The following is a 19,989-nucleotide window of genomic DNA, read 5'->3' on the forward strand; positions in this document are numbered from 1 at the left end:
CATTTCCAAAAGTATAAATAAATAAATTATAAATAAATAAATATATACGGGACAAATTACACAGATTAAGTTAGCCTCGGAGTAAGTTCGAAACTTATATTACGAGATAAGTACTCAACAATACTAAGTATATTATATAATAAATACTTATATAGATAAACATCCAAGACCCAGACCGATTAGAAAAAGTTTGTTTCTCACCATGCCCTGGCCGAGATTCGAACACGGCCGCCGTATAAAAGTACATACATACATATGGTCACGTCTATATCCCTTGCGGGATAGACAGAGCCACCAGTCTTGAAAAGACTGAATTGCCACGTTCAGCTATTTGGCTTAATGATAGAATTGAGATTCAAATAGTGACAGGTTGTTAGCCCATCGCCTAAAAAAGAATTCCAAATTTGTAAACCTATCCTTTAGTCGCCTTTTACGACATCCATTGTAAAGAGATGCAGTGGTCCTATTCTTTTTTGTATTGGGGTGCCGGGAACCACACGGCACCAGATAAAAGTAGGTATACCAGTTTTATTCTCTTACCTTATCAAAAACGACGAACTCCTCATAGAAACATTCTGGCAATGTGCCAAACTTGATGCCGTGGAGATCCGCATCGGCCACTGGGCGGGGAGGCTCGCCGATGGTAGCCACAGTGTGCTAAAATAAAATTAAAAAAAAAATAAGTAATGTAATTCTTCATCGTGTGATTCTTTGCCGTGTGAGGTGACAAATATTAAAAAAAAAATAGGACCACTCCATCTATTTGCCATGGATGTAGTAAAAGGCGGCTAAGAGATAGGCTTATAAACTTATGGTGCAATAAAAAGTTTATCATCTAACATTGGTTTAAGCAGATAACGTTTTTGTGGGATAGTAAATAATCTATACTAATATTATAAAGCTGAAGAGTTTGTTTGTTTCTTTGAACGCGCTAATCTCAGGAAACATTTTGCGTTGAATAGACCATTTATCGAGGAAGGCTTTAGGCTATATAACATCACGCTGCAACTATAAGTAGCAATGGAATATGTGAAAAAAACGGGGAAAATTATTCATCTTTGAGAGCTTCAATGATGCCCAAAATAACAATACCACGCGGACGAAGTTGCGGGCACAGCTAGTGGTGCAATAAAAAGTTTATCATCTACCATTGGTTTAAGCAGAGAACCTTTTTGTGGGATAGTCAATAATTAATAATAAATTAGAGATTCATCTTTTAAGCGATGGGCTGGAAACTTGTCACTTTTTGAATCTCAATTCTATCATTAAGTTTGAACGTGGCCTATCAATCTCTTCAAGACTGTTGGCTCTGTCTACCCCGCAAGGGATATTGACATGACTATATGAATGAATAAATATATACCTCGAACTTACTTCGAGGCTAACTGAATATGTGTAAATTGTCCTGTATGTATTTAGGTATTTATTTTATTTTTATTATTTATATTTCTCAATTCTATCATTAAGCCAAATAGCTGAACGTGGCATTTAGTCCTTTCAAGACTGTTGGCTCTGTCTACCCCGCAAGGGATAAAGACATGACTGTATGTACCTATGTATGTTTTATTTATAAATTAACAGGTATTAGTATATTTGACAAACAAATAACTCACCAAAAACATCTGATAAGTAAGTGGGGGGATGCCGCCATTGGCACGGATGACAGTGTCCGGTTCCCACAGCGTGTGCGAGACGTGCTCGCGGCACGTGACGCCGATCTCGCGGCACGCACGCTTCACGCTGTCGTCGCGAGCTCGCCACACGGGCTCGCAATCTTGTTCGAAACATAGTTTGCGAATGCCTGCAAACAAATCCATAATCACATCACGTACACATCACGTACACATTACATACATACATATCATCACGTCTATATCCCTTGCGGGGTAGACAGGGCCAACAGTCTTGAAATGACTGAAAGGCCACGTTCAGCTGTTTGGCTTAATGATAGAATTGAGATTCAAATAGTAAGATTCAAATGTTGCTAGCCCATCGCCTAAAAGAAGAATCCCAAGTTTATAAGCCAATGCTTTAGTCGCCTTTTATGACATCCGTGGGAAATGGAAAAACATACGTATAATCACGACTTTATTCGTTACGGGGTGTACAGAGCCAACAATCTCATTGAAACTGAAAGTCCACGTTCAGCTGCGTATGGCTGAAAGATGGAATTGAGATTCAAATAGTTACAGGTCGCTAGCCCATCGCCTGAAAGAAATATTCCAAGTTTATTAGCCTATATTTTATCCTTTGACGACATCCATGGAAAGAGATGGAGTAGTCCTATTCTAAAGTGCTGGGAACCACACGGCATTGTTAAGTATTACAAACAACAAAACAATGTCACAGCAGGAGGCCTTATGTTAAAATAAATAATTTTTTACATAAATATATATACGGAACAAATAACACAGATTGAGTTTGCGTCGAAGTAAGTTTGAAACTTGTGTTACGAGATTCTAACTCAACGATACTGTATATCTATACCAAAATTATAAAGCTGGAGAGTTTATTTGTTTGTTTGAACGCGCAAATCTTAGGAACTGCTGGTTCGAATTGAAAAATTATTTTTGTGTAGAATAGACAATTTATCGATGAAGGCTTTTAGGCTATTTATATATACAGAGTGACTTTTAATTCAACTGCATAAATTGCATAAAACTGTTAAGTTTACTCATCTAAATGATATTAAAAAACGTTAAAAGAAAATTATCGGTTCATATTTCAGAAAGTACGAAAAAAAATAAAAGTATCAAAATCCACGATCCTAAATACGTCATATCACCCCCAGGCCGGCGAAAAAGCGACGCGAAAGATTCAAAGGTCAACGACACAATTCATTCAGCTGAGCGATCTCGACAACTCTGTACTTTACTTGATTTTGATACTAGAAAAATAAGTTATTTTTCAGCCATTTATTTACATGTTAAGTTTTAATTTCTTTTTGTAGTATTGGTCTGTATTAAAGTGTGTGACGTAGTTTTTAAGGGTTTTTTTAAATGTGAAAATGATGACGTTTAATTTGAATAAAAATAGGCTCAAACAGCTCAGAAGCATGGGTATAGTCTATGTTTAAAAGGATGCAGTTGTTTTAAATGTCACCCTGTATATTATAAAATCACGCTGCAACTATTAAGAGCGAAGAAATAATGGAAATTGTGAAAAAAAACGGAGAAAGTTATTCACTCTTGAGGAGTGATGGCCAAAATAACAATTCCACACGGACGAAATCGCGGGCACAGCTAGTATACTTTATTTGAACATAACAAACATACAAACAGACCTAACTTAAAAACGGGGTAACGTGTTACAACATTAATTGATTGAAACCTGACAAATTCCCGTGATATTATGACGAATGTTAGTTACTTGGCGAAAGTACGGCTTCTTCCGGGAACCTCAAAGGCTACCAAAGTTCAAGTTAACTTTTTACTACGCTTTTATTAGCTTGGGTTGTATGTATGTATGTAGGTATGTAGGTATGTATGTATGTATGTATGTAACGGAATCTTTTTACCAATATATTTGTTCTCGGTAAATAAAACTGTATTTAGAACAACGACGCATTATTTAATAAAATAAGAATTTATATAGTGCCGTGTGGTTCCCGACACCAATACAAAAAAGAATAGGACCACTCCATCTCTTTCCCATGGATGTCGTAAAAGGCGACTAAGGGATAGGCTTACAAACTTGGGATTCTTTTTTAGGCGATGGGCTAGCAACCTTTCACTAGTTGAATCTCAATTCTATCATTAAGCCAAATAGCTGAACGTGGCCATTCAGTCTTTTCGAGACTTTTGGCTCTGTCTTCCGCAAGGGATATAGACGTGACCATTATGTATGTATGTATGAAAATGAAAGTACCGAATTCCTCCCAAAGCCTCCGTATGACGACGTTCGGCGTCCCCTTCACCATGATAAGCCTGCCGCCATACTTCTTGAACTGGCCGTCCAGGTCGTCCAGAGCTTCCAGCAGATACCGCATTCGATTGTAGCCCACCAGTTTGGTACCTGTTACAGACATAAATATATACATATTGGTCAAACAGGCAGTTAAAATGAAACACAAACTCATTGGATAGTAGGTAGTACTGGCTGGAAAACAAATGAAATTAAAAAAAAGGAACAAAAAATGGAATATTAGCGCCAAACCATATTTTAAGTTCGTGTTTATTGTTTAGTTCAACTTGAATAGTTAGTTCATCAGTGCATATTGTAAGTGTTGCGATATTACAGTGCAATTTCCATAGCTTATTCTGCAGTTTTATTCACGACGCCTACAAATCATTTTCTTTACTTATATTTCAAGAAATGCGTATGTTCATTTTGTGAGTTCATTAAACACATATAATTACGTGTATATCCCTTACGGGGTAAACAGAGCTAACGGTCTTGAAAAGACTGGTACGCCACGTTCAGCTGTTTGGCTTAATGATACAATTGATGAAATACAGAATTGTGACGTATAGAATTGTGACTAACAGAATTTTGACTTACAAAATGGTGACTTACAGAATTGTGACTTACAGAATTGTGACTTACAGAATTGTGACTTACAGAATTGTGACTTTCAGAACGGTGACATACAGAGTGATGACTTACAAGGGTTATCATTTAACGATTTCTTTGCATGCCTGTTTGAATCTGAATACTTAACTTATACTTGACTATTACGAGTATGAACACCAGCTGTACTTGTGGAAATAAACGATTTATTTCTAACATAATATTTGTAACATAGTTTAACAATATGTAAATTAAATAACAACCGAAAAAAATTTATACAGATAGATTAATAAACTTGAAATAACCATAATACGTTCCCTTTTGTTCGGGAGGTTATTAGAATCACGCGTATACAAGCCGGCTTTACCTGTGACCTAATTAAGCCGGTTCGTTAATTAGCGGCATATGGAATTGGACTCGATTGAAACGGATTTGTTTAAACCAAACCACGAGCTCTTTCCCCATTTTATTGAATTTTCACTAACATTGTTTACGAGTATTGCACTGCTGAAATATGGGGTCATTTTATGTGAAACAAATAACAAACGAACTTAAGACTCGTAACTTTCAATGTAATTTGAACTAAATGCAATACATTAGGAGAGTGTGGAGGGAAAGGTCGGAGTGGGAAGACCTAGACGAACGTATCTTGATCAAATTAAGGACGTCCTGGTAAAGGGTTAGGTCAAGAGTACCCGAAACCGCCGAGCTTGCATGAAGAGAGTAATGAATGTGGATGAAGCGAAGGAAGTGTGCAGAGATCGTGGCAAGTGGAAAGAGGTAGTCTCTGCCTACCCCTCCGGGAAAGAGGCGTGATTTTATATATGTATGTATGCAATACATTTCATTTATTACTTTGAATTATAAACTATGATCTAAAATCAGAGAACTCGATTATTTAATATCATAATAATTATGCCAAAATAGAATTCAATTTTTTTTTACACCGAACTTACTTCGAGGAATTGAATTAGGTATAATTCAAATTCAAATTCAAACTTTTATTTGCATAATATGAGTACAACAAGGTCTTAAATATAATGTATAACAGATCTTCATATTTACCCTTTCGGATGTTGCAAACATTTTTTATGTATTAGTAGACATACAAACTTATACATAGAGGTACCTACTTAGTATCACATTATAATTTTAAATCTAATTAGAATTGTTTAAACCTAGTATTGCACAATTTATATTTATCTGTTAATAGGTGCTTATTTATTATTATTGTAAATATTTATAATGTTCTAATGTTTTCAAGTTTACAATGTAAAACTATTATAATCCTACTACTTATTTAAATTAAGGTACTCATCTATAGAATAAAAATTGTTTTGAAGAAGCATAGACTTAATTTTTTTATTAAAGTGAGTTAATTTATTTTCATTTTTTATAGAATTTGGTAGTTTATTATAAATTTTTATTCCCATATGAAATGGGCTTTGGTGGAGCATTTTTATTCTTGCAGGTTGAATGCATAAGTTATTTTTATTTCTGGTGTGATATGTATGTGTATCTTTTATTTGAGTAAATAAATGCTTATTTTTGTGTACAAATTGACATATATCCTGAATGTAAATTGAAGGTAGTGTTAGTAATTCAAATTTTTTATAATATGGTTTGCAGCTTTCAGTATTTTTTATTTCTGCTAATATTCTAACACATTTTTTCTGTAATATAAATACTTCATGAGCGCTACTACTATTACCCCATAGCATTACCCCATACTTTAGCCAGGAGTAAGCATACGCATAGTAAGCCGATAGTGCAGTTTCAAGATTTGTGCAATGTTTTATTTGATATAGTGCATATATAAATTTACTTAATTTTGCTTTGACATTTTCTATGTGACTTTTCCAGTTAATATGAGAATCTATATGTATATATTTATATTTTATATTTAAAATGACGTGAAAAAGTGCCTGCGAAAGCCTATTTTCTGAATGAAACTTTTTAATTTTGATTTTTGACAGCACGATATTCTTCCATTAGCAGAACCCACAAAGCGCCGGCTGTCGAACCGATTATGATGTTCGAAAAATTTGAATTACTTAATTTGACCCAAGAATAAATAAAACAAACGGGGTGAGCTAAATAAAACCGTTTAATAAAATAGTGTGTGCACAAGGAAGTACTGGATTAAATCCTACCTCGGAGGTAGCGATTCTTCAATTAATTGATAATTCGTCAAGACTTGAGTGCAAAGCGCGATGCTAGAATTTATCACTTCTTTCTTTCGTGTGTAGGTAACACATTGGTTGCTGGGAAAATATTGCAATGCGATAAAGACAAATGCACTCAAATCTATACTAATATTATAAAGCTGAAGAATTTGTTTGTTTGTTTGAACTCGCTAATTCAGGAACTATTGGTACGAATTAAAAAAAAATTTCGTTGAATAGACCATTCATCAAGGAAGGCTTTAGGCTATATAACATATACGGTATATAACATCACACTGCTATAAAATAACTATCGCTGTTTCGCTATTTATAATGACGTGAAACGGGGCAGCGATAGTTTTTCGCGCGTTAAAAACGGCGTCGCGCATGTCACGCTACGTGCCAACGTGCTAAGCGTAATAAAGTGCTAACTTACACAGATAACATGTTTTCTCCAGACAAAATTAGCATACTCACCAGCTGTTTCTCCATCGAAAATGAAGATAGGGAAGAAGGGCACGCCCCTGTCTTCGATGGCGCTCAGCAACGAAGGGTTGTCATGGAGCCGTAGACCGTGACGGAACCACAGCACACTGCCGCCCAGCATCGCGACGTTACCCTGGAGAATAGGGAAAAATTAGTTTCATCTCTCTGTCCGTAGATGATAGTACATAAATGTCTTCCTATTCCATTCCCAGAAGCGTGGAGGGGGCACTAGAGGGGTTTTTGCGGTTAGGCTATCATACTATGTATGTACCAGGAGTCAATCCCCTGGGTGAGAATCCAGGGGTGAGCAGCATAAAGGGTTTCCCCTTCGTAGTCCTTGAAAAAACTTAGTCAAATCATGCACCCAAAAAAGTATTAAAATACATATGTGCCTACATATCACCACGTCTATGTCTCTTGCGGGGAAGACAAAGCGAACAGTCTCGAAAAGACTGAAAGGCCACGGTCAGCTGTTTGGCTTAATGATATAATTGAGATTCCAATAGTGACAGGTTGCTAGCCCATCGCCTAAAAAAGAAGAATCCCAAGTTTATATGCCAATCCCTTAGTCGCCTTTTACGCCATTGGAAAAAGAGATGGAGTAGTCCTATTCTTTTTTATATTGGTGCCGGGAACCACGCGGCACAACCGCTTTTTCATAGAACATTTTATTTTTTTATGATATAACCAATCCGCGTTAACATACATATTATTATATGATGCGCCTTAGAAAAGCGTAGTATCTAAACAATACGTGGACGTTTTAATTGCAATCAATACGTCATATAACCCTGAATACGAGCAGAACTCGGAAACAAGCAGCTAACCTTAGTAACTCGGTCTATTAATAACCGCGATGCAATTGCACATATTTCAAATAGACGATCAAGTAATTATGTCATAGGTATCAAGGTTACAACGGATAAATTGTATAATTGGATTTGGTAAGACGACACTGATGATAAATAAGGTTCGGTGCACACTTGTAGAAATAAATAAACGTCGATGGTCGTATCAGAAAGGCGCCCGGTTAAAATGCGTGTGGCGCAAAAAGGCACAGATTGGAATTCCACCTCTAAAATATACCACCAATAAAAAAGTAAGTACACTAAGTACTAAGTAAAGTAAGTACCTATGACTTTTTCAAAGTTATGTACATTAGTTTGAATACTAACTGAGGCTCTTACGGTAAGAGAAAACAAAGTGAGGAAACCTGCACATTCAGGCAATTGGATGTGTAACCATGATCGATCCAATACGGGTTAGGTTTCCCCTGCAAAGGTTGCGGAGACGGTGTAAGACGGTAGTCGCTTCGCGTAAAAACCTGACTCACCCAATCAAGGATCCATGGTCAAAGGCATACCCCGGGCTCCTTTACCGTGGTGAGGATGCAACCGGGACTGAAGCCAGGAGGAAGACACACTTGAGAAAGTAAATGTGTGTTTCTTTAAACTTGACAATGATTTGATTCTCTTTTTACATACATACATACATACATAAAATCACGCCTCTTTCCCGGAGGGGTAGGCAGAGACTACCTCTTTCCACTTGCCACGATCTCTGCATACTTCTTTCGCTTCGTCCACATTCATAACTCTCTTCATACAAGCTCGGCGGTTTCGGGTACTTTTGACCTGACCCTTTACCAGGACGTCCTTAATTTGATCAAGATACGTTCGTCTAGGTCTTCCCACTCCGACCTTTCCCTCCACACTCTCCTTGTATATCTGCTTAGTCAACCTGCTTTCATTCATCCTCTCCACATGACCGAACCATCTTAACATACCCTTTTCTATTCCTGTAACTACATCTTCTTTCACATCACAACATTCCCTTATCACGCTGTTATTATAAAGTATTTAGTTATATAATATATTCTCTTTTTAGTCGAAAACAAATTTGTTATGAATATATGGTGTGTTTGAATATATGAATAAACTTTACGAAATGCGTACTTGTGAGTTGTGACCTCGTTTTCCTTATAGAAAAAATCTTATTAGTAAATAATTTTTACGGCTTATCAGTATATTTTATCACTACTGTTGTAATATGTTCTTTTAATAATACAATAAATTTATATACTTCTAAATAAAAAATCATTTCAAATCAACAATGTAAACCAGACATTAGATATTACGTTTGCGATTTTTGCCTTTTTCACAAAAGACAGCACAATGTTACTTATTATATCAAATTACTTGCTACAATTGTACTTTACATGACCTGCGCAAAACAGTGGGGTAATTCACGAATTTAAATAAGGCAGTAAAATAAATATGACCTGGACTAACGCTAGGAGGAAGAAGATAATAAGGCATGTCTTTATATTAGCAGCATATCTCTTTAGTAGAAGAGAGAGAGAGAAACAACATATTGCCTTAGGAAATAAATTCATCTTTTTAGTGTAATAATCAATAAGAATCTTTCTGCATCTTGTTTGTGAAAAATCAAAAACAAATTTTTATAAACGACCTATGCGGCTACATGGAAGTTGATAAGACATATTTCGTATCTTCTCTTTCCATATATTTCTTTAGTAAACCTCAAAAGATAAGATATACGCATACATTAACTTTGGTGCATAGCCCTGCCGAGAGAGCCCAAAAACAATAGCGGTACAAGAACCCTTTATAGTAGGTGGAACCTTAGATAATATATGGTACCTAATTTGTATCAAAAAATTGAAATTCGAAGGACGAGCGCCGATTAATAGAGGGTCTTGACAAAGAAAAAGAAACATGACTTTAAAGTGGTTTATCCAACAAAAATAAATTACCGTCACTTGTTCAGTTCAATCGACATTGACAAAATCATAGTTTTGTTGAACGTAGGAGCCATAACATTAAAAAGTATAATGAACAAAAACAATGTTGTAATGACCCACCGTGGACCCACCATTAGGTAAAGGTCTCCCCTTTCAAAAGAAAAATACAAATTGTAATCTTAATTACGTGCTGAAAATTGTGATCGGCAGTGACTTGTTCCTTCGATTGAAATTTTGTCTTTGGTGTCTTAAAGTTTTACTTCTCAAATGGCCTAGAATTAGGAGCGCACTTTATTCTATTTCTGAACGAGTAGAATATAATAATTGACAATCAAAAATAGAAAGTAAGCATAAAACAATAGAAATATTGAAAAAAAAACTGATCAATTTTTAACTTACCTTCACGCAGTATCACCTCTATGTCTATAACTACTCTAACACCACTAATAAATACACAAACAACAAATAAGCTATTAATTCAAAGATTTAAAAAAAATGGTATTAACAGGATACAAGTCCCCAACCGTCGGGATCCGAAAGTGGACTGAAATCGCTCCCGGCCCGCGTCACCTTTCAGTGCAAAACTACACAATATACAAAAACCTTCCAGAATATTCTGATGGAAATTTTCGCGCAGAAGGCATCCTGTGAAAGTCGAAACTTTCGACCAGAGTATTCAACAAACGGACAAACAGAGCCTTTTCGAGTGTTTTGTTTGTTATATTTTGAGAGTCACGTGACGTGTTGCTATGTTATATTCTACGGTTATACTGAACAAATTGATATGAAAATAAATATTAAACCACGGGCAGTATAAATAAATGCTATATTAGTTACTGACTAGACATTTGTGTGGCAACACCCATATAAAGCTGATTTTTTTTTATTTTACGTTTTTTTTTTTTGTGTGCAATAAAGCGAATATCGATTCAAAGCTTCTTCTGCTTAAGTGAGGCGTCTTACCCAAATATTTTTATCGGTTTCGTCTTCCTCCCTGGTTAGGAGCGAGGTTCCCGAACTACGTGCTCTTAAATGGGTAACCGCTTTATCTGAAAGTGGAACGGCAAAGAGGATTGATCGCAAATGAAAGTGCCAGAAACCAGACGACAATTGGAATCCTAAGAATTAAAAACGAAGTATTTATTTAGTCTTGGTTTGTAGTTGAAGATATAGAAAGCTTTAAAAAAAATTGTAAACAGTATTATAATAATAACTTATGCAATGCCTGTAACAGTCACCTGTCAAGTGCAGATTATATTGATTCTATTGAGTCTAGCCTCGAGACTAACGATACTGAAATAACCACATACATACTTAGGTATACAATTGCATTAGTTTGTGCCGTGTGGTTCCCGGCACCAATATAAAATACATATATTCTTATATTCTATTTTATATTGGTGCCGGGAACCATATCATTCCTGTGGATGTCGCAAAAGGCGACTAAGGGATAGGCTCATTAACTTTGGATTCCTCCTTAATGCGATGGACTAGCAACCTGTCACTATTTGAATCTCTATTTCATCATGATGCCATACAGCTGAACGTGGCCTTTTAGTTTTTTCGAGACTGTTGGCCCTGTCTACCCCGCATGGGATATAGACGTGACTATATGTATGTTTGAATACTAACCGATGCTTTTACGGTGAGGGAAAACATCGTGAGGAAACCTGCACATTCAGGCAACTGGATGTGTAACTATGATCGATCCAATACGGGTTAGGTTCTCCTGCAAAGGTTGCGGAGGTCAGACGGGAGTCGCTTCGTGTCAAAACCTGTCTCTATAATCCAGGGTCCATGGTCAAAGGCATACCCCGGGCTCCACTCCAGAGTGGTGAGGATGCAACCGGGACTAAAGTCAGGTGAGAGAAGACACTTGTACTATTGCATGATTTGAATGATATAAGTGTATGCTATTGTGAAATATTGAAAAGGTTGATATTTCAAAAGATTCTTTCAATATTCCCGTTTTCAGGAAAGGGCCCCGGTAAAAATAGATTCTTAACATCTTCTGTACTTATACAAGATATAAATTTATGATTAACTATATTTTAACTAGAACATAAAAAAATTCGGTCAATTTACGTTTCCGTATAAATTTTGTGAAATCTTCTCTTAGTACACCCCTAGACCACATAAATCCCTTTTCGGACAACATACATATAATCACGTCTATAACCCTTGCGGGGTCAGTCAGAGCCAATAGTTTTGTAAATATGATAGACCACGTTCAGCTGTTTGGCTTAATGATAGAATTGAGATTCAAATAGTGACAGGTTGCTACCCCATCGCCTCAAAGAAGGATCTCAAATTTATAAGCCTATTCCTTAGTCACCTTTTACGACATCAATGGAAATGAGACGGAATGGTCCTATTCTTTTTCTATTGGTGCTGGGAACCACACGGCACCAAAATTATTCAAACATCCTTTTTTTTGTTATCGATGGGGAAATCCTTTTTTTGGCAACATCCTGTCTTTAACTGGATTGTACGATGATGGATATGTCAGTCACCTTTGCCTATTACATACACAGATTCATATGAAATCATACGTGTTTTCCATTTCTCATGAAGTAACTTCGAGAAACCTTATCGCTTTGTACAGTTAGCATAACAATTTAGTATTATTACCTAAGTCTATATGATTTTTATGTTATTCCGTAACGCTAAGGCGTAACTCTTCATGGAAATTATAAGTTAAACGTTTGATATATGTATATATACGTGATTTTAGACTATATATCCCTTGTGGGGTAGACAGAGCAAACAGTCTTGAAATGACCACGTTCAATTGAATTAAGACTAATCCATCCTAGTGGAAGTCCTACCTAAGGGAAGAATCCCAAGTTTATTAGCCTTAACCTTAGTGACTTTTCACGACATCTAAGGCAAAGATATGGATCTATGACGATTAGGGACCTTCCCCGGCTTCTCACGGGTAGCATTATTGATGTTCATATAAACTTTCAACCACCAATTATAGTATCCTAGTGGATATTTGAAAAAAAAAAGGTCCTATGTTATTAATATATGCATACTAAAATTTCATTCAAATCGTTCAAGCGGTTTAGCTGTAAAAGCGGAACAGACAGACTTTCGTAATTATAATATATTAGTTAAGGGTTGATTTGAGGATTTTGCGATTATGCAGATAAACTGTTACAAATTTCGTACGAATTTTTTACATTTTTATAAAAATATTTTACAAATGCGTATACAATTTTTTGAAAGTTAGTAGGTGAAAGGATAAGGAACTGCGTGATAAGGATGTGATGTGAAAGAAGATATAGTGACAGAAATAGAAAAGAGTATGCTGAGATAGTTTGATCATATGGGAAGGATAAATGAAAGCAGGTTGACTAAGCAAATATACTTACAAAGAACAGACAGGACACATATTTGGGTATCCAGTTATTTTGTAAAATTTGACGGATATAGGCCTCCCTCCCAAAGGCCTCCCTCCCAAAGGGGTAGGCAGAGACTACATCTTTCCACTTGCCACGATCACTGCATACTTCCTTCGCTTCATTCACATTCATAACTCTCTTCATGCAAGCTCGGCGGTTTCGGGTACTCTTGACCTGACCCTTTGACGGACACATAAATTAAACTTATTTCTTTGGAAGGACCGGACCTGACTAACTGACCTGACCCTTCTTGCAATGACGTCATCAGTGATATTGCAACTGCCGACCGTACCTTATCGCAACGAGGTTAACGCATAATGTTTACAAATAAAGCTAATGGTGGACTCGCTTGATTTAACTTTTCAAAACCCAACGCCACTAGGAAGAATGGATTCAACACATTTTTAACATAACATATAATCACGCTCAAAACCCATGCGGGGTAGACAGAGCCAACAGTCACCTAAAAGACTGAAAGGCCACGCTCAGCTGCTTGGCTTAATTATAGAATTGAGATTCAAATAGTGACAAGTTGCTAGCCCATCACCAAAAGAGAAATCCTAAGTATATAAGCCTGTATAGACTGTCACTGTTTGAATAGCGGTCCAGCTGAGCGTCTTTGAGAGACTGTTAGCTCTTTCCACCTCTTAAGGGATAAAGACGTGATTATATTTATGTGTGTTACTTAAAATTCTATTAGTTCTCATTCAATCAATAAATAATTCTAGACTTCTTATGTTAAAATGTCTGAAAAATAGAACGCCATTTTTGCAATGAGATACCTCTTTGGTGACCTTGATCTACCCTCAAAACCTTGTGAATTACGCAAAAATGACTTATAAAAAAATCATGACTTCAAAAATCATACACGATTGAATAATGTAAAGCAGACAAATATACCTTATTCATAAAGACACAACAGTTATGAATTATTTGCGATGCGAATTCAAATTCGTGTTCGAATGTTTCTCGAACGTTCTGGTCACAGATATAGAATAATTTCCTACTTCCTTTTCTGATACAAATATTTTTTTTTTCGGAGGGTTGGGCAGAGACTGCATACACACATACATTACACTTGCCACGATCCCTGCACACTTCTTTCGCTTCATCCACATTCATAACTCTCTTAATGCAAGCTCTTCGGTTTAGGTTACTCGACCTAACTTTCGCCCGCGGTTCGGCCCGCGTAAAATTACCCTTTGTCCTTTTCCGTACTGGCTGCTACCTTAAATGTATGCAAAATTTCATGGAGATTCCTTCAAATGGTTTTGATGCGAAAGACATACAAACGCGCTTTCATAATTATAATATTGGTATGGATATAATTCAGATGTAATTGTTTTCATAATTGGCGAGAAAAAAATTTAAGATTTGGATCATGTGATAGAAGTCAAAGGGACAAAATATGTACCGAAATTTGAGTAGGTAAATTTAATAACATTAATAGCCTTCGTATTTCCAATAACACGCAAACGGAGTTGCGGGCGTCAACTAGTTTTTTTAAATAAACGAATTGATCTATCGGATCAATTTTTTTTACTACCTTAACATTATTGCTTCACCATTAAGTCAAACATTTCTCCTTAATCATGTAACATACAAAGTTCCAAAATACCAATATTTCCACAGCCCGTTACACAACTCTCTAGTTTCGGAGCATGAATCTTTAACAAAGAAATTCGAAACAATAGACCGAATTTAGAAGCGGCCAGTTAGGCAACAGCCTCAGTAAGAAAATTGGGCAATAAGTTATATAAAGTGTTTCTTTTTCCCAAAAAATATAATTTTTTATAAAGATATTTGTGATAGTACACAACAGTAGTGAAATAAAATCCTTTTCGTTTTGCATACATAAGTTTAATCACGTCTATATCCCTTGCGGGGTAGACACAGCCAACAGTCTTGAAAAGACTTATACATACGCCACGTTCAGCTGTTTGGCTTAAACATTTTACATCATAGAATTGAGATTCAAATAATGACAGGTTGCTAGCCCATCGCCTAAAAGAAGAATCCAAAGTTTAAAAGCCTATCCCTTACTCGCCTTTTACGATATCCATAGGAAAGAGATAGAGTGTTGCTGTTCTTTTTTATTGATGCCGGGAACCACACAGCACCGTTTTATCACCATTTTCGTTTTATCAACATTCATACGGCCGAACTCCCTTATTCGGGAACGTTGACATGCTATGCCTAATGTCTTATTATCTTCTCTTCTCCTCTAACTCTGCGGTGAACCTTAAAAATAAGTGTGAAGAATGAGAGACAAGTTAGGACATGCTCTAACAACGTTCGTAAATAACCACGCGAGAAGGCGTGAAAAGCCACGAGAAGCGTGAGTGTGGATCCTATGTGAATCGGATTCACTCTCACACTTGTCTTGGTTTATCTAATGCGCGCTCCATACTCTTGTTGTGTTCTAGAGTAATATTCTTTCTTATGCAGTTAATAGTAAATCACAACTTTAAAATCACTTGAAGTAACATTTAATTTATGTATCTGAAGACTCGTAATATGGGTAGTTTACTTACCAAATACAATAAAGTGTCTATATTTTTTGTCTGACGTATTATATTCGCAATATAGGTATAAGACGATCCTTAAAGATATTCCAACTTCTTGCTTTCTAATTCTCTGCCATCATCGTCTTATGACGAGTTTGGTAGTACAGATTGTTTTCGAGTAAAAAGCGTGATGTGCTTTAAATCTTACCACAGTACATCAATAGTTTTATTTCTGTCCAATGCTATTACGGCGAAGCAAAACATCTTAAGGTAACCTTCATATTCAGGTAGTCGTATAACCATGAAATGATAGTAATTAAATATGTGTCCATTATCATAAATGGTTTTGGTGTTTTTTTCCACTCCCTGTATAGGTTGCGGAGGTCAGATGGGAGTTGCTCAGTGTAATCAACTGACCTGGTTCCAGATGATTAAGGGCCCTAGGCTCTGAGCTTCTCTACAGAGAGGTTAGGATGCAACCAGTTCTAACAGCCACAAGGATGGTGACATAATAAAAATAAATTATTAAATAATATAAATAAAAATAAATTATATATATATATATTGGTATGTTTAACTTCGCCGTTGCCGGTCCCAAGCCCGGATGAGAAAGAAGGAGGGTTGGTATGGATAAGAGCTAACCAACCGTAAAATAGCAACGCCGAGTATCGGGCGGCGGTAAACTAACCCGACCCCTCTATGCACACCCGCTGCTGCACAGAGAATGGCCTATAGAGACCATGAGGGACTAAATCCCCTCACAAAGTCTACCGTGGAAGGACCCGGGCGCCCACCACGATGTTCCTGCCGAAGAAAACCCCCCAATGAATGAATGGATAATACGAAAGATAGTGCTAGCTCGTTGGGCGATCCGGCTCCCTCCACGACGCAAAGGATCGCAACAGGTGGAAGGAAGAGATCAAAGAGAAAGTGATTCGGCGGGGGAGTCACGACCCTCAGCAATGAGGTATACGACGCGAGGAGGAGGATGTTTATGTAGTTTATTACTGTCATTTATTTAATTGTTCCTTGTTTAATTATGTAAGTATTAGCATGTATGTTTAGTTAAATATGTTAAACGTTATTTATGCACACGCCATACCGCTCCAAAATTAATCTCTCCTCTCATGGGTCTACTGGAAGAGATTTCTTTTGAAATAAGTAGCACCTTTGTACTAGAATTACTGTAATAAATGCTTCTGTATATAATTTTGTGTACATAAATAAATAAATAATAAATAAATAAATAAATAAAATTGAATGCGAATGTGACCATGACATTGAGTAACATCAATCTGCAGCTAGAATAAATTGCATAATAACACCTTCAACTTGTCAGTTTTCAGGTGCCGTGTGGTTCCCGGCACCAATACAAAACAGAATAGGACCACTCCATCTCTTTCCCATGGATGTCGTAAAAGGCGACTAAGGTATAGGCTCATAAACTTGGGATTCTTCTTTTAGGCGATGGGCTAGCAACCTGTCACTATTTGAATCTCAATTCTATCATTAAGCCAAATAGCTGAACGTGGCCATTTAGTCTTCAAGACTGTTGGCTCTGTCTACCCCGCATGGGATATAGACGTGACGATATGTATGTATGTATGTACTTGTCAGTTTTATATGTGAGCTCAGTGTTATGTTAAACTGTGCAGAGCCGATTATCTGTGCCTTCTGTTATATTCAACATGAGAAGAATGATATTACAGGTACACCTAAGAAATTTTTCACTTGACAATGAGATGATATGCAAGCCTAAGGCCACTGGCTGACTGACTGAGTTGAAGCGACAAGCTAAATATTTATATAAGCACTCAAACTATACTAATATTATAAGAGGCAGAGTTATAACTTCATTTGTTTAGTTGTGAGGACATAGGGATAATAACAATTAATTCACTGTTTACAAGGTACATTATATTGCGAATATAATACGTCAGACAAAAAATATAGACACTTTATTGTATTTGGTCGGTAAACTTCCTAGATTAGTAGTGTTTTCAGATACATAATATATGATACTTCAAGTGATCTTAAAGTTGTGATATACTATTAACTATATAAAAAAGAATATTACTCTAGTACATAACCCCTAGGCAACTAGGTACATTTAGCTAGATTATTAGTAGTTTTACCTTGAAATCGCCGATGTTTATCTCGTCTGGTGCGGTTGATTTGCACTTTTATTTTAAAACTTGTTTTTTGTTATAATTGACAATATATAATCCTAACACTATATAACGCTGCAATTAATACAATATCACGTAGTACCTACGTTTTTGGAATAATAATTAAATAAAAATTTTAATACAATAAGTTTTACATTTTCCTGTGTGTGTGTTTACAGTTTAATGCACAGATGTTTAATGTCAAATGTCAACTCAACTGCCAAGTTATGTCAAGGATGCTGACGGCTGTCTGATGCTGACATTGACGTTGCAGCGGTTTTATTTGAGCCTAAAAAAAGTAATCAAATTAATCACTGCCAAGTCGAAGTCAACAGTCAAGTAATATAACCAAAAAAATTCCTAAAGTAGGAGCATTTTCTTACTTGATCATTCAATAAATTAATCTTTTACTTTAATCAATTCATCATGAACGGTGTACGAATCATCAAAAAATTACCTTTACGGCAGTGGCGCTCGTTTTCTCGATGGTATTTTCACATACTATTTCTTTTGTATTTTTTAGTTGGCATAGAAAAGAGGTTATATCTAATATTTTAATTTTGTTTGTAGCTCTATTTTACAACAAGAAGTGGTACAAGCAGCTGCCCCCCTCACAGTACCTGTTCCCGAAGGAGTTGACAAGCCAGTGTCCCCGAAAATTGAGAAATTAGTAGCAGATATATCGAATCTTAACCTACTTGAGGTCTCAGAACTAAGCCAGGTCCTGAAAAAGAGACTGAATTTACCTGACGCCCCAGTCATGCCTGTCGGTGGTTTTTCTATGGCCGCACCTGCCCAGGAAGAGGAAGAAGCTGCACCAAAAGCTGTTAAAACTAACTTTACGGTAATATCAAAGAATTATTTTTTTCATCTCTATTATTTCTATATATTTTTATAATTATTTAGAAACAACAGAAAACTGCTCTTGCACATATTGAAGAGTAGGACAATAGGGCAAAATAGTCTTTAAACTCTGCCAGTAATGCTGACCAAAAGGCAGCTTGTGTTGTTTTCAATTGTAGGTCATGATGCAACTATTTTGCTAAAGTTATGTATTTCTTATTATCTTTTGTCTCCTTGTCTCATAATAATTAATAAAATTTTGAAATTTTGTCTCCAGGTGAAATTGACGAAGTTTGATGAGAAACAAAAAGTAGCACTAATCAAGGAAGTGAAGAACCTACTGGAAGGTTTCAACCTGGTGCAAGCCAAGAAGTTTGTCGAGAGTGCACCAACAATTGTAAAGGCGGATATATCCAAAGATGAAGCGGAGAAGTTAAAGGAGGCACTTTCCAAAGTTGGCGCAGTTATAGAAATTGAATAGGCTAAGATATTATATTTATAGTTGGTTAATTTTAGTTCAATAAAAATACAAAATTCAGAGTTGTTTTTTTCTTCCCGAGGCAACAGGGGAATGCTGGAAGGAGATGGGCTAGACAAACATACCTTGATCGAATCTGGAATATCCTAGCAAAGTCAGGTCAAGGGCAAGTCGAAGCTTATGAGAGCCTAAAAAAATTTTAACAAACATACATATAGTCACATCTATATGTCTCGTGGGGAAAACAGATCCATCAGTCTTGAAAAGACTGAAAGACCATGTTCAACTGAATGGGTTGTGGAATTGAGATTCAAATGGTGAGGTGCTGCTTGTCCCTATTCAGAGAATGCATTCATATTACGAAATCCATTTCCAGGCCACTTTAACATTGAGGTGATAGTGGCAGATTGCTAAGCTCATTGTTTATAAGAAGAATCTCGAGTTTGAAAGCCTCGATTGGATTTTACAATCTGATTGTTCTCAACTTCCTGGCGCTCACTTAACTCTAGACCATCACAGAAGCTTACACTAGATAAATGTGCTTCATCTGCTTACTGTCATTCACTTCTACCAAAAACCACACTCATAGAACCTTCTTTTTTTAGACTATCCACCTATGAGAATACCTGCGCAAAAAAAACAAGCATAGATATTTTTCACAA

General features: G+C 36.3%; 2 protein-coding genes across 6 annotated transcripts in view; one reads left to right on the forward strand and one right to left on the reverse strand.

Moving 5' to 3' along the window:
• LOC106142593 (cryptochrome-1) overlaps positions 1-18,192 on the reverse strand; it is a 29,515-nt gene extending 11,323 nt beyond the window's left edge. For 2 of the 5 annotated variants that reach the window (XM_060946823.1, XM_060946822.1), the window contains exons 1-7: positions 17,974-18,192; positions 15,379-15,572; positions 10,888-10,973; positions 7,152-7,293; positions 3,868-4,014; positions 1,614-1,801; positions 541-657 (exon numbers count right to left, since the gene is read on the reverse strand). In XM_060946823.1, the coding sequence (XP_060802806.1) occupies positions 541-657; positions 1,614-1,801; positions 3,868-4,014; positions 7,152-7,293; positions 10,888-10,973; positions 15,379-15,394 (696 nt within the window). In that variant the 5' untranslated portion in view covers positions 15,395-15,572; positions 17,974-18,192. The remainder of the gene's footprint in view (positions 1-540; positions 658-1,613; positions 1,802-3,867; positions 4,015-7,151; positions 7,294-10,887; positions 10,974-15,378; positions 15,573-17,973) is intronic. The other 3 variants (XM_013344407.2, XM_060946825.1, XM_013344406.2) reach the window with 3 other exon arrangements.
• Positions 18,193-18,332: 140 nt separating this feature from the next.
• Positions 18,333-19,387, forward strand: LOC106142424 (uncharacterized). The gene is made up of 3 exons (XM_013344172.2): positions 18,333-18,494; positions 18,577-18,850; positions 19,127-19,387. Exons 1-3 carry the CDS (start codon positions 18,433-18,435, stop codon positions 19,328-19,330), a joined length of 540 nt encoding a protein of 179 aa, XP_013199626.1. The 5' UTR covers positions 18,333-18,432; the 3' UTR covers positions 19,331-19,387.
• The last annotated feature ends 602 nt before the right edge of the window (positions 19,388-19,989 follow it).

The sequence above is a fragment of the Amyelois transitella genome, chromosome 12 (assembly GCF_032362555.1).
Source record: "Amyelois transitella isolate CPQ chromosome 12, ilAmyTran1.1, whole genome shotgun sequence".
NCBI classification, from domain to species: Eukaryota; Metazoa; Arthropoda; class Insecta; order Lepidoptera; family Pyralidae; genus Amyelois; species Amyelois transitella.

Excerpts from the sequence above, each read along its gene's own strand:
- LOC106142424 (XM_013344172.2), top strand. The coding sequence starts at position 18,433 with ATGAACGGTGTACGAATCATCAAAAAATTACCTTTACGGCAGTGGCGC. Across the intron at positions 18,495-18,576 it reads TGGCGCTCGTTTTCTCGATG|CTCTATTTTACAACAAGAAG; the intron begins GTATTTTCACAT and ends TTTTGTTTGTAG. Across the intron at positions 18,851-19,126 it reads CTGTTAAAACTAACTTTACG|GTGAAATTGACGAAGTTTGA; the intron begins GTAATATCAAAG and ends TTTTGTCTCCAG.